This window comes from Gobius niger (genome assembly GCF_951799975.1).
Source record: "Gobius niger genome assembly, chromosome: 19".
NCBI classification, from domain to species: Eukaryota; Metazoa; Chordata; class Actinopteri; order Gobiiformes; family Gobiidae; genus Gobius; species Gobius niger.
The window spans coordinates 14,022,112-14,037,074 of record NC_136870.1 but is presented as its reverse complement, the minus strand read 5'-3'; the positions used below and the strand labels follow the sequence as shown (position 1 = coordinate 14,037,074).

Below are 14,963 nucleotides of genomic sequence, written 5' to 3'. Positions count from 1 at the left end.
TGAGCCATTTAATCTCTTCTCAGTGCATTTTCTCCAGTTCAGCTTTAACTAAATCTAAAAGTTTACAGCATATAGCCCAGAGTAACGCCTCATTTGAAAGCTAAGACCTACTAAACTCAACTAAAAGGATCTTTTTCTTTGCATTGTTGTCACTTTTTTTCCCATTGCATTTGTGTCACATTTTTTCCTACATTTTCATCACTATTTGTCACTTTTCTGTTGCTCCTTTGTGGCTTTTATGTTGAATTTTTGTCACACATTATTGTTGCTTTCCTGTCACATTTTGGTTGCGTTTCACACTCGTTTTCGCCTCATTTTGTTGCTATTTGTTACCCTTTTTTCAAGAAGGTTTTAGATTGGGGTAAAGCCAAACTGGAGAACATGTGCTCGGTTCAGGTGGGGGTTAAGAGGTTAACACATCACAAGATTAATATTCATGTTCATAGTAAATATTAATCTATATATTTTGTCATTGTGAATGATTTTACTTTTATGATGCCGAGTCAGACCTCATTTTTTTAAATTTGTGATAAAAAAAAAAAAAGATTGCTGATAGCTGGGGCACTTAAAATATAATCTCTCCACTGTATTTGACCAAAATTTCTTAGGATCATGGTTGAGAATCTTACTTTCGTGGGCTTTTCCAGTTGACTTTGACCCATGTTTTCTCCACTTTCGGGCACAAGCGTCGCATCACCACGAAGAAGAAAGGCGGGACTACGGCCATGACGCAGCTACGCACCGCACGCGACCTCACTGAGATTTCACCGAACTTGAAGACGTCGCAAACAGTCTTTACTTTCATTTTCACAACTTTTAGTGGAGGAACAGAAACTCTGGAGAAATCGTCAGCGGATTGGGAAAGCTACCACGTTGTATTTTTGTGTGTAACTTAACACCCAAGCTAACAAGAAAGAGCATTGTAAGTGGACGTAATGTTGGGGAAATGGAGAAGAAGTAGCTTAACTGAACAAGCAAGTTATGCTAATCACGTAGCTAAAGTTTTCAGCCGTGGACAGCGTCACGTTTCAACTTGTTCAGTCATTGTTTCACATGGTCTCATTTGTTGGCAAACTCAATATGTAAAAAAAAAGAAAAAAGAACTGCTTATCTGGGAGTGTAGAAAGCTATTGGTTTATGATTGTACCTGTTTGCCAAGGCTATTCATCTCGCTGTGACTTTCCAATGTTTCCTGACAATGAATGTAAACACAGATGTCCGGGGAGACGGCCGAGCCTCGCGCACTTGAAGATGAGGATGAAGTTGAGGAAGGGGCGATGGGAGACCGGACAGACGCCAAGCCCGACCGCAGAGGAAGGTTTCTGCTGTTTGGGAGGTGACCGCTACGTTTACATACTAATTACAAATTACCTGCGCAGGTCGACAGGTTGCAATTAAAGCCTAAAGTGTCCGATGATTTATGTGAATAGTTGCCTCTTTATTGGGATGATTTGAACACATCATAATAACATGTAATTAAACCTATCTCTTGCAATAACTATCTTACAACAACAGTCTTACTTACACTTGAACACCACAGTCTGTTAAATGTATTTACCAGCTGTAACTCAGCAGCTAACAGAGTTGTTCCACAGCTTTTCCCCCACTTTTTATACTGTTTTTAACTAATGTTAGTCAATGGAAATGTATGCCAACAGCTGCAAAGATGGCGGATCTCTATAACTGTGGAATTTTACGAACTCTATAAACTTAATAGAGACCTTTAAATGTAAAATACTGGAGACATTGTTCTCGTAAAGTAGCATTTGGACATTACAGTGTGTTGTATTGTGTATATTGACCTGTCGTGACCCGGAAGCTAACAGGGAACAGGGTTGATCCTTGGTTCTAATTCACCACTTTTTACACTACTTTTATGTGTCCATTTACTTAACATTTCCTTATCTCCCTACGACTGCATTTTCATTTTTGATTTTGTATTACTTTGACTGACACCTGTTACATAAGAGTTCGCTGTATAATCAGGAATAGAGCTAAACTATTGTAAAAGCAAATAAAATACAACGCTATTATCCATGAGGTTAACTAACTAGCTAGAGTTCATCTCTAATCCCTCCTGTGACACACAAGGTGGCACTGCAGCTCTTTTGAATCTCTGCCTCTTTAGATTACTATCTCTTGTTATAAAATTTAACAGCCTAAATTACTTATCCTATAGTTATTACATAATTATGTAGCACAGATTTTTCTTTTTCTTTTTTTTTCTTTTTTTAAATGAAAGTATTGTCCATAGAAAAGTGTTGTCCTGAACCTCCTCATCTTTTGATTTTAGTGGTCTCTTGTGGAAAAAAATGTCTACTCTTCTTTTTTCTTTTTTCTTTTTACTTTGGTTGCGCCTCGTCCTTAGAGGTTATCGCGGCTACGGCATTTCGGTATGATCAGACTTGTGGCACGGGGGGGGGGGGGGGATTCTGTATTTGTCAGCACAGGGACAACGTTTTGCCCTGTCTGACCTCAGCATGGAGTGAGGTGCAGGGCCCGAGCTCAATAGGCCTTTAGAAAGCACTGGTGTAAGGGCAAGGCTGCTGACTCAGGGGGCTCAAAGCGCGCCGCCCCCCACCACAGCATCCAGTGGCCCAGTCCAGTCTCCCTCCAGTACAGAGAGCATGTCAGCCTCCTAGCACACAGCCAAAAAAAAGTGTGGATTGACACCATATCGGCAAGAACAGACAACGCATTTCAGATGCAGAGTGGCGTAGCGCTTAATGACGAACCCAGGTAAGATCGTCTCACTGTCTCACCCCTGTTGCTGTCTTCGTGTCATGTCCAGTCCGCAGCAAACAGAGTTGCAAACCAGAGTTGTAGCCCTCCCTTGTGCATTCATTAGCTTTGAGGTGGGAGGGGGGGAAAAGTTCTGGATCACATGTTTGTTTGAATATGGTTAGGCCACCTGCCTGTGTTGGTCACTCTGTATTGTTTTTGACTGGAGCATCTAGATGACCAGGCTCTTCTGGAACAAGCCTGTGTCTTTTGAGCCTCCTATGGGTCACTGTTGGCTTGTGTATGTGGATAGAGCTTTTCAAGAATGGAAATATGACAGGTGTGTGTGTGAATGTCTGCCTTGATTACTGATTTATTTTTGAAATCTTTCCTAACCTAAACAACATTTTTTTTTAACTTTGGTATTACCTTTGCATAGCATTCTTGTTTTCTTAGCTCTAGCTTCTTTCATTATGTTATATGTTATATTTTCTTTAAACCATTTGTGTGTGCATTTTTAGGTCATTCTTCTTGTTTATGTTAGAAATAATTATGTTTTGCTTGAATTAGTTGTGTTTCTGTGAATTAAGTTAACTTACATTAGTGTCATAATTTTCACAATGTACTGTAAATTTATATGCTTTGCTTCTTCTAGTAAGAAAAACAAGGATGGCCAGATGCGGGAGCAGGACTATTATTCTGAAAGCCATTACAGAATTGTTTCACCTACATTCCAGTATAAGATGAGCCACCAGCGAGTGGGCAAGTGCATCATCATCAACAACAAAAACTTTGATGAAAAAACAGGTACGATGCCCATTGTTGATGTAAATTGACATGATAAAGAAGGTGTTTTCTAAGGGAATTCTCTGCACAGGGATGAATGTTCGCAATGGGACAGATCGTGATGCGGGAGAGCTGTTTAAATGCTTCAAGAACCTGGGCTTTGACGTCTTCATCTACAATGACCAGACATGTGAGAAGATGGAGCGTCTTCTCAGAGATGGTTAGTACATTTTTGTTTTTTGTACCACTGCCCATGATTCAAGATTCATTGCTTCATTCATAAAAATAGACATGGTAAATTATTGTAGAACATTTTCTGGTAAGATGAGATCCAAATGAACCTGTCGCTTTGAAAATGTTTACTTTGCTGTAGCACTTGTGGCAGTCTCTGATCTGTACTTCCTCATGAGCTATCCAAGCAGTACTCATCAAAGTGCTTTCCTGTGCAACCTTGGGCTAATGGTAATATGGGCCACCTGTTCTTGAGTATATGCCTCATTTGCATAAGTGGCAGCCCTCAATTAGTATTAAAGCTTCATCTAGCAGCAGTACTTGAGAATCCGGAAGCAGGAACAGCTGAGTTTCCAGTTATATGTGCAAATGTAAAAAGTCAATGACCTAGTTTAGAAGGTTTTCCGCATATTAGAATCCTTTATTTAGCAACATGCTTTGCTTTCCAGCCTTTTTATACACCATGTTTAGGTTACGTGTAATTAATAAAAGACCAAGCTAAGAGTTGAGTTTCTGTTTTTTGTGTGAGTCAGCCTCAGAAGAAGACCATAGTGACAGCTCGTGTTTTGCCTGTATCCTGCTAAGCCACGGTGAAGAGGGCATGATCTATGGCACAGATGGAGCCATGCCCATCAAGACCATGACATCACTGTTCAGGGGCGACATGTGCAAAAGCTTAGTTGGAAAACCAAAGCTCTTTTTCATTCAGGTAAGAGGCTTCCAGAACATTTTTCCATTGCCTTTTCCATTGTGGAAAAGGCAATGAACTCCTATATCAACTTTTATCACACTCTGATAGACGGTTGATTGTTTACACACATAGCAGTAGGGTAAGACACAATTATTTGACATTATATTATAGTAACTTGTCCCCACGACACTTAGCACAGCTTTTAAGAGGAGAAAATTTCTAATTGCTTCACCAGGTCATCGTTGAGAAAGCTACTCAGGATCACAATGAAATGTCATTTCATTTACTTCACCAGGCTTGTCGAGGATCCGAGTTTGATGATGGCATTCAGACAGATTCAGGTCCGCCCAATGATACCCTGGAGACTGATGCCAACCCCAGACACAAGATCCCTGTGGAGGCTGACTTCCTCTTTGCTTACTCCACTGTGCCAGGTACAATACTGTGTTCTCTGTGTTCTTAGACATCACTCATACAAACTTCAATATAATTGGTGTTCAGGATACTACTCGTGGAGGAATCCTGGTCGTGGCTCCTGGTTTGTCCAGGCCCTGTGTAATGTCCTGAATGAGTTTGGGAAGCAGCTAGAGATAATGCAGATCCTGACTCGTGTCAACTACATGGTGGCTACCAGCTTTGAGTCCTGGTCCGAAGACCCGCGCTTCAGTGAGAAGAAGCAGATCCCCTGTGTTGTCTCCATGCTCACCAAAGAACTGTATTTTAACTGATCTTATGGCACAATGGACACACAGACTTAACTGACTAAGCTTTTTCAAGTACTGACTAAGTGGTCAAAGCATTCAGGGATGTTTCAGGCCCAGAGGAACTTTGCACATTTTTATCAATTCTGTGTGAACTTGGGCCTGAATGAGCACTTCATAAAAAGAAATCTTTCCAGTGGCACTCAGTGTTCATGTGTTGATGGTGACATTCACCTCTGCTGCAGACTATCCACTGCAATGTCTCACTTATTCTAATCCTGTTGACAGGCATTGTCAAATATCACTGTTGCTTTCTGAACCCAGGAATCTTGCTGCCAGTTGTTCAGGGTTTGGAAAAATATATGAAAATGAGTCGTTCCATTTTCCATGTATGTCTACAGTGCCCAGCACTGGTCTACAGACAATCTTGAGACTTGTGTGGTATACAACCTCAATTTAACTTAACTTAACTTAACTTAACTTAACTTAACTTAACTATAAATGGTCCTACCCTAACTAACATACTGATTAGTGCAGTCATGACACGCTAATGCACTGTGGAACCAAATACATTTGGAAAATTGGTCATATCATTTTCATTTGTGTCTTCATGTGTAAACGGTCTCAAAAAGATGAGACAAAATCAAAAACATGCCTTTCAAAGCGATGGACATTTTGTCATACTTAAACATTGTTGTGTACTCACAATGCTGGCATCCTCAGGTTCTTTGTTTAAAATACTTTTCATGCTTTAGCGGCAATGGAGGTGTATATTTGTGTCCACACAAATATGCATGTGATTAACTGACAGAAACAGTTTTTGTAGAGTTTTACCTGAAAGAGGACATGAGAATGTTCAAAGTGTGTCATATCTAGACAGCATGAAGCTGGAGAGGCTTTAAAGCACAAATACATGTTTATTAGTGTTGTACTGTGGCATAAAAAGTGTGAACTAAAAACTTCATCAAGATGATCACTGATTCTGATACTTCATTTGCATACTACTTTAACTGTTCTCCTCTGTCAGACTCAGGCAGCTATCGGTGGTGACAAGTCAAACCAAAACCACAATCCACTCACTGTCCATAGTTTTCCTATTATTCAACTATTACATGTTTTATCAACTGCTGTTAATTGTTTGCTTTATTTATTTTAATGGTAATTTTATGTAAAATGATTTTACTCATGAACTTGTCGCTGTTCATTCACCACTCCTGCATCCTCTCGACACATGGCTCTTGGTGATGTGGTGCCCATCCTGTGCTGGAAAAAGTGTTTTCTTCACTTGTTTTGGAATGGTTTGAAAGAGGGTAAATTTGACTTTGAGAGGTAACCTTTGAATGCTCTTTGGTGTTAGATGCTTTTGTCCTCAGGAATATATTTTAAAGACTTGAACAATGATGTATGCATTCATTTAAATAAAACATCCCTTTATTCAGGGCAAAACGAAATGCTTATGTTAACATTGTTGTAATGAAATAGATTTCTTCTGCAATAAACTTTTGTACTTTGTAATTATACATACAAATTGGTCCATATTTAATAAATAAAACATTTGGACTGTTTACCTTTCTAACATTAAACTAAAATACTTATATTTTGATACCTTCAAAGAATATACCTTCAATTATTGCTAGTTACAATAAGTGCTAAAATAAAGGCTTTGCCTAAAAATGTGTTGAGTAGACAGCCAGTGTCCAATTCCCGTCACACATAGTTGTATTTGTTTAACTCCAAGACTCACAGAACCCTCTCATTCTCTGTTGTTCAGAGACAGAATAAACCATGAAGATATTTTTCTATTCATACACTATTTCTCTCACTTTTTGGAGCAAGTTCAAGGTCAAATGATGTTTTGTGATAATAAGCACTTCTATACAGTAAATGCAATGTTATAACGTGGTTGCTCATTTGGCAAATACATTTGTTAAAGAAGCAAAAAGCTGCTTCATGTCCTCCACATCTGGAGTAAACATGCTGAACATTTCTTGTCAGTTTCATTATTACGGCCCTGAAAACACTGAGTCCACAGGTGATGCATGTTGTTGATGTTTCCCCCGACATTTACAGTACTTTTCAAGTACAAGAGCTGAAGGTAACCAACTCTTTGCCTATTGACAGAAAAGTTAAATGTTCTCTTGTTGCATATGTTTACTCAATCATCAGAAGTTGTCAACACTCCTGCAAAGAGTAGATATTGGAGTCTGCTTTTATAGGCCTCTGAAATGGCTGTTTCTGGAACCCCATCAAGGCATCAACTTTGAGTTATTTATGAAATTGGATGTTGTGTCTCTGCAACTACATGATGCTAGACCTGCCAATTCTAAAGCAGCAAAAGTATAATGCTAATGCAATTTGAAAATAAGTAATAGTAAGGTGAGTGTTATGCAAACACGCAGCCCGACAACATTTCTTCACTCTTACAGGCCCTATAACAAGGAATGAAAGAGGAAGCCACAAAATTATAATGTTACTTGTGTCCAAACTCATTCCCAATTTGCCTAACATATTTGTAGCACCCCAATTCTTCAATTTGAGCGGTCACTTTCACAGAAATGCAAGAAAACTAGCCTTGTTTATGAAATTGTTCAAAATGCTTTTATAATTAGAGGTACAGTGTTTTTCCCACAAATGTCTGACTTTACAATATGTTAAAGGAGGACAAAGCAAATTTTGTTCCAAAAAGGCCTTTAAGATTCAACAAAAGAAAAGGCAGTCTGTGACTTGTCAAACTCTGTGATGGAAGTAAAGTCTGTAATGAGATTGACTGAAATCACACATTTTTCCCTCACCACTCAAGTGTTCACTACAAAAACATAAATAAGTACAAAAGTTGATCCTTGATATGCTAAACTGAGGGGTGTAGTATGTTGCTCCAGGTGAACAGCCCACGTGGCACTGAGCAGGTGAGAGGCCCAATCACAGCATCAAAACAATTGAAGGCAGGAACCAGAAACTCCAGTTCTGACCAAGAATTTACTGCAGATACAGAGAGACTTCCTCTTGCAGTTATTGTCAGGCGGAGAGCAGTGAAGACTAAACAGGAGCTGCGTAGGTGAGACAACTTTATTTTATGGTTTTATTCAACAGATAGTAAGAGATATTTACAAAACTTTCTGTAGCTCATGTTTCATGTCCCATGTCATGAAAGATTTACTAAAACTAACTATACTTTTTTTTTTCTTTTTACTATACCTATTTAAAATGTGAGACTATGAAAGTAACACATAGTCCAAAGAGTCTTATTTGTAGCTGTCCAATGAACTTTCTAATGCTCATGCTACATGCTATTATATTTGTGTTGTAGGTGTGGTGGCACAATGAGTAAGAGCCAGAAGAACATAGGTAATTTGTGAGTTGTATTCAAAGATTATGGAACTTTTTTATGTAATATGCTTCAAACGATGAATAACAAAAATCATATATTTTTATTTTTTGCATTTAATATCATTTATTTCAGGCAAAAGTGCCATGTTCTACAAACCGGCTGGAGAGGCAAAGGAAATAAGATCTGGATATCTCTGGAAGTCTCCTCCTTCCAAAGCCCTGAAGACTGAGGTGATTGTCAAGATAGCTCCAAACAGATAAAATGTAGCTTGTAGTTACATGTACTGCTTCTTGTGCAGAAATCATGGAAAAAGCGCTACTTTACACTATTTAAAATCAGTGAAACTGATTATCAGCTCAAGTACTTTCGCTGTCCAGAGGAGAACGACAGGCCTCTCGGAGGAATTGACCTATCACAGTATGACAAGATCATTTTCTAACATGTTTATTGATATAATCTTTAACTAGATTTTTTATTTTTTGTGAAAGCATTTCACTTCTTCATGTGAGTCCACAATCACATGCAAAATGGCCCTGGGTCCAGAAGAGTTTCAAGTGTTCCCCGTCCTGTGTGCTGTATCTCAGAGCCGCGGACCGGGATTACTTTTTGATCGGGGAGAATAGGTAAGATATTCTGTATTTGTCATTAAAATTATTATTATTATTATTATTATTATTATTATTATTATTATTATTATTATTATTATTATTATTATTATTATTATATATTATCACTCCATACTTACTGTGGAGGTGTAAGCTACAGCCACAGCTGCCCTGGGTAAGACTGATGGAAGCGAGGCTGTCAATCAGCCCTTCCGACCACCCCAACCACTCACTTACTCACTACATTCCCCCAGGCTTCCTGGTGTACCCAAACGGTCTCTCATCCAAGTACTAACCAGGCCCTGCCCTGCTTAGCGTCTGCGATCTGACGAGCAAAAGCGGTATTAGATAATGTCAGGGTTAATTATCATCCACTTGACACATCATTTGTGAAGTATGCAATACTTCACATCTGGTAAATGTTTTCTTTAGAGCTGTAGTTGGACAACATCACAAAATGTGTGAACATAAGTGATAAACACAATGTGTAATATTCACCGACTGACCTTCTGTTGGATGTGTTATTTATGACTATCAACCAATGAGACCCGCTGATGTTTTGTGATGAGCACTGGATATGGTACTATACTGACGAAATGAAACAGTAAAGGCTGTGAATTATCTTATCCTTTTCGCGAAGCTTTCCATTTCACTAATATAACTTTAACACAACTAAGTTGTAATATATAATTCCTCATGAATCATAACCTGTTTCCCTTTGCATCACGTTCTATTCTCAGAGTTCCATTCTCAGAGTTCCATTCCAATGAAAATATGATGTTGCCTCCTGGTTTAATCGTCAGTAAATGGTTTTGGCCTCCACTTTGTTGCACGCTAAATTGTTTCCTCACAACACTATTTCCAGTTTCTATTTTACTGGAGGGGATTGGATTTTAAATAAAGTACATGGGACGCAGGTGTCTGAAAACAGCATCCTCATGTGCTTTGTGTTGCTGTCAGTGATGATGTGGACGGCTGGTTCAATTGCCTGTACGAAGCCCTCAAGAACAAACCACACCAGTTTCTCAATTCAGAGGTAAGATGTATTTTAAAACCAACTATCAATGAGCAACTGTTTAACTCTCATCTTAAATTCATTTTCAAGGAAGTGTCAAATGGACAGCAGGTGATTGAGGTACAATTAACTCTAAATTGTCTATGATTGATAAACAAATCACATGTTTTTGTGTTCTCAGTATCCCTGGTGAGCACAGTCTCCAAACCGAAAAATACAAAAAACACTGAAAAATAATACATTATGCATGTGTTATGTATAGGTTATTACAAATCCAGTCATGAGGAAAAAGAATACAGCCCCAGTAAATGATCAGGTTAGTTTTCTCCTCTTCTGTTGATATGTGCTTCTTCTCGCGATAAACAACAACTTGGAGACACCACCTCCCCATCAAGAAGTAAAAACTTATTTAGTAACTTATTTCAGCTTATAGGTTCCAGCTTACTTTACTGTTAATACCTCTATTCACAATTTTGGATTATTTAGCTATAAAAGAGAAAGTGTGCTCTAGCGGTAGTTACGTGGCATAAAACCCTTACATTTAGTTAATATTATTGTTAATAAAGGAAGGACTTGAAAAGGAGGCTATGCATTGCAAGGTAAATGTGAGAACAATTTTCTGCTGCATGCTGGCCTAAATAAAACATTTTGACAGGTTAACTTATTGATCAGCTTTATACTATGACATAAATATGACGAAAAAAAATCTCCACGCATTTGAACTTGGCTGTAATACAATCCTCAGGAGAAATTCCTTTGATTGACATTGACAGTGTAGACCAGGGCTTGGTTAGTTTCTTTATTTATTATGGACATAGCAATTACATTGCAGTCTAGACGACGCAAATGTGCTATAAGTTCAGGACGTACAACTCAACAAAGGTGCACGTCTCAACAGAACACTCCCACTGTCATTTCCAAATTTCCTTGTGATGTGGTAATGCACATTCTCTCATGGCCTAAGTCTTAGAATAATAAGATATCCTTTAGCATCAGTAAGGCGTGTTTTGTACAAAGTTATGATAAACCAAATCAAGTTTTAAAGGAGCTATATGTTATTATTATAAATAATAATAACAAAAACAATTCAGTTCAGTTATGACTCAGTTGACTTATTTGACTTTTGTATGACGTGTGCATTTTAAAACCCAGGGACACGGAATCCTATAGTTTTTTTCTCCAACTAGTATTTCTATAAATGATTTTGCCAATGTGGGTGAATCTGTTCCTTTTCAGCCTGCGATAAAATACCGATCCATGTCTGACCCCCTCTCGCTCGTTAAAGAAGACTTGATTGAAAAACCAAAGGTTCAACAGTCACACTGTGTAAATATATTCACAATAATCTGTATCAATATGAAAAAATATGTGATTGAGTTGAACATCGGCGGTAACGTGCTCCTGTCATTGGACGGCAGACGGAGACTTTCTCCAAGACAAGACGAGCATCAGAGCCTGTGCAGCCTCTGTACGACTATCCACGGTCGTACCTAAAACAGAGACCTGTATTAAGCAAATCAGTAGATGATGCAAATGGAGAAGGACTGTGAGTATTGCTTTATTAGTTGTTGGCGGCTGTAACATGCAAAGAAATGTAATAATCTTCATGTATCTATGACCGATAGTTATGAGAGCATGGTAGAGATGAAGAAAAGTGAAGAAGGCGCCCAAGCTCTGTAAGTTTAGTCTAATTCACTTCATTATTTGGTAAACTGGGTCGTCGAGGGATGGGTCAACTGCAGAGGACACATTTTGTTGTACAGTTGTTGTATAACAAAATAAAAGCACATTTACATTTTACCTTGTTACCTGTAACATCTCACACTGTTGGTCACCGTTTATAGTGACAGAGAAGTAGAAGAAGCTACAGGCAGCCTGACCAAGTCCATGAGCCTGGCTTTTGACCGGCTCAAGACCCAGTTCTCACCACTGCCTCCGTTCAGTGAGGAGACGAATAAGGACAGGTACGTCATATTGATTCTGTGGATTCAGCTATATGTGCAACGTGCATTTTTTGTGGCCTAGATACCAATACACCTCAATCGTCGTCACAACCTTGTTCTTTTGAATGTGCAAGAGTTCACAATAACAATGGTTTGACACCCAAAGAGCTTACTGTTGGAGACACTTATAGACCAGCTAAAGATAGAGTGCCGGTCGGAGCCAGTTCAGCAAGTTAGAGTTAGATAAAAATATTTGTTTACTCAAGAAAGCAACAGCACTGAATGTCTTTCCATAAGCTTTTAAACAAATGTAATTAATTTTGTCAATCAGACATTTTCTTTTTGACTTTTGTTTTGTGACTATACTTATGTAGTAATTTTAATAAGGTTTTGTGACTCTTAGGCATTTCCTATTTCAATTATTCATAACATAAAGAAAAGCTAATACCGTCATTGTTTTTTAAAAGTGGCCCTCTCACAGTGTCACATTTTCCAAAAGGGGCCACTGCTGTGATTCTACCCCCAGAAGCTGCTTTTGTTATTTTCTTAAGTGCCTCTTAAATTAAATCCCTTTTTGTCTCTGCAGTGATGTGGGACTTATTTGCTTCACTTATTTCCCATTAGTGAAAGATTTAGGAAAGTCCCTGGACAGGCTTTTGTGTAAAACCTGGAAGCCATGTTGCTTTTTAGCCTTGTGTTTGAAATGTCTAATGACAGTAGTGCCAACAGTCGGTTACTGTGTTCTTGACTCCTGGACGCAGCCCCGACAGGCCCAGATGGGGCTTTCGTCTTGTGTACTGGATCAGGTGTAGTCTTTATAAAAAGCTCTTCATTGACAACTTCACCTCCATTGTGAGCACACCAATTGTGCAACATTATTACTGCTTTATTATAATATCAGAATCATCCACTGCTATTTGAACTACCATAGTACAGTCATCTGTTGGATGTCTCTTTTCAATCATCATACGCTTCATTTATTTCTGATTGATCCATGTGAGTTACGTAGTTTGGCAAATGCTCTAACTGGTGCTGGACATCTGGCCACTCACTTTAGCCCTTTGTCAAATTACACCATTGCCCACCTCGCAGAACTTGTCATACTTCCATAGTAAAACATCAACTTTGAGATGTCTGTAAGCTCCCAGTCGTACGGCCATGTTGCATAGTAGCACATGTTGACATTATTGTCAAAGCTTTTTGGTTGAGAGATGTTTAACAAAATGAATAACATAATTTATCTAATACTTTTGAAAACTAAACAGAAATGTTCACTTGCTGTATAAGATGTGTGCTCCACTGAGCCACTGAAGCGTCATGATTGAAAGTGACATATCAGTAGTAGTAGTATCTATATTATTTGTAGATTATTTATCTTCCACTTTCATTATCGAAACATTGGTTTGCCCACCGACTTGCTGAAATATCAGTCCTTTTTCTTTCTGATATTTTTCCTTTCATTATGAATGATTACTTGATTCCATTGTTTAATATGCTGTTCTGTGTGTGTGTGTGTGTGCGCGCATGCGTGCGTGTGTGTGTGTGTGTGTGTTGTACAGTGGTACTTTTTCATTTCTTATGTCTCCTTTGCACCTTTGTAAATATGCACTAAATCTTGCAATAAAAATAAATAAATAAAAGTGACATTCTGTTTCAGGGAGCGGCCGTTATCAGACTGTAGCACAAGCTCCAGTGACAATGGGGCCATGTCGCCAGAGATCGTGTCGCCAGGGCCAACATCTCCTGTGGCCACATCACCGGTGGCAACAACACCTGGGGCCATGTCGCCAGTCGAAATGCTGGACAGACGAAGACCACTGGAAAAACAAAGCTCTATAGAATGGTGAGAACTGGGATCTTAGTTATTCACAGCAGATTAAATCACACACAAAGACGCACTTAAGTAAGGGTACAACCAGTAGAAATGTCCCACCTGAGACCACGTGTCCTCAGGTGGGACAACCAAAAGGTTATAATCAGCTTTATAATGGTTAGAGCGAGTCAGTATGCATCATCATTGAGGAATGCAGGAAATGTTGAAACAGTGCTGACGTCTTCCTGGACTGGACTGACAGGTTCATGAGTCTCAAAAAAAAAGAAAAAAGAAATGTCATTAAGAACGTATACAAAGAATAAACAAAACCAAATACATGCATATATCATTTAAATGTATAATTGCTATATTTACTGTGTGCTAATAATTTATTTATGTTCTTGTGTTCCACAATAAAGCATTGACCCCATTAACCCACATGAGAGGGATATAGAGGTCAAACAGGCAGACTTGAAGAAACACCTGAAACTCACAGAAGTGGACGACAAGCCCAGGTGTGTATGTCTCTGGCTCACATCAGATGATTCAGATAAAGATTACTGGAAGCACTTGTTGCTAAGAAGAAGGAAATGCGATACCAGGGTAAATAATACAGTGACTCAGCACCACATTATGGCACTTAAATAATGTTATACCGCATCTGCCGAAGGTTTGCTTTCTAATCAGAACCAGTCGTACCTTTATCAGCAATTTAGCAACAATCGTTGATAATCTGACCAGCTTTTGCTTTATATAGATCTACAAAAAAATTATTTTAGCCAGTTTAGCCAGTGTTCTGATAAAAGATTTGTCACAGTGTGTCCAGTTGGACGGGACAGCCAGTCTTCCTGTTCCTCAAAGGGGACCAGATTTTGGCATTAAATGACCTGCACATTGACAACATCCAGGACTACACCATGCTGATCAATAAGTCACTCAAGAATGAGGTAAAACTTTATTGATATCCTATAGTTGTGTTTGTCTTCAGCTAATATGGGACATGTTGCTTGACATCAGGTAAAACTCACCATCCTGCGCCTGCCTGGTGGCCAGAGGCTCCACTCCCCCAATGGCGTCTGCAGTGAATGAATGAGCACAGGCAAACTCTCCAGAAAGGGGTGGAAAAGTG

At 38.8% G+C, this 14,963-nt stretch overlaps 2 protein-coding genes across 3 annotated transcripts; both read left to right on the top strand.

The window, feature by feature from the left end:
• Positions 1 to 784: 784 nt before the first annotated feature.
• casp7 (caspase 7, apoptosis-related cysteine peptidase) lies at positions 785 to 5,595 on the top strand. Of its 2 annotated transcripts, XM_079577784.1 has the most exons (7): positions 785 to 922; positions 1,215 to 1,336; positions 3,377 to 3,528; positions 3,599 to 3,727; positions 4,272 to 4,447; positions 4,725 to 4,863; positions 4,931 to 5,595. In XM_079577784.1, exons 2-7 carry the CDS (start codon positions 1,215 to 1,217, stop codon positions 5,155 to 5,157), a joined length of 945 nt encoding a protein of 314 aa, XP_079433910.1. In that variant the 5' UTR covers positions 785 to 922; the 3' UTR covers positions 5,158 to 5,595. The 2 variants fall into 2 exon arrangements, with proteins under 2 accessions (XP_079433910.1, XP_079433911.1); XM_079577785.1 differs by lacking the exons at positions 785 to 922; positions 1,215 to 1,336 and adding an exon at positions 2,467 to 2,739.
• Positions 5,596 to 8,447: 2,852 nt separating this feature from the next.
• LOC306978337 (pleckstrin homology domain-containing family S member 1-like) lies at positions 8,448 to 14,963 on the top strand. Its single transcript, XM_079576860.1, has 13 exons — positions 8,448 to 8,475; positions 8,591 to 8,688; positions 8,757 to 8,875; positions 8,947 to 9,081; positions 10,024 to 10,099; positions 10,169 to 10,198; positions 10,341 to 10,394; positions 11,497 to 11,624; positions 11,923 to 12,042; positions 13,679 to 13,864; positions 14,254 to 14,349; positions 14,652 to 14,781; positions 14,852 to 14,963. Exons 1-13 carry the CDS (start codon positions 8,451 to 8,453, stop codon positions 14,921 to 14,923), a joined length of 1,269 nt encoding a protein of 422 aa, XP_079432986.1. The 5' UTR covers positions 8,448 to 8,450; the 3' UTR covers positions 14,924 to 14,963.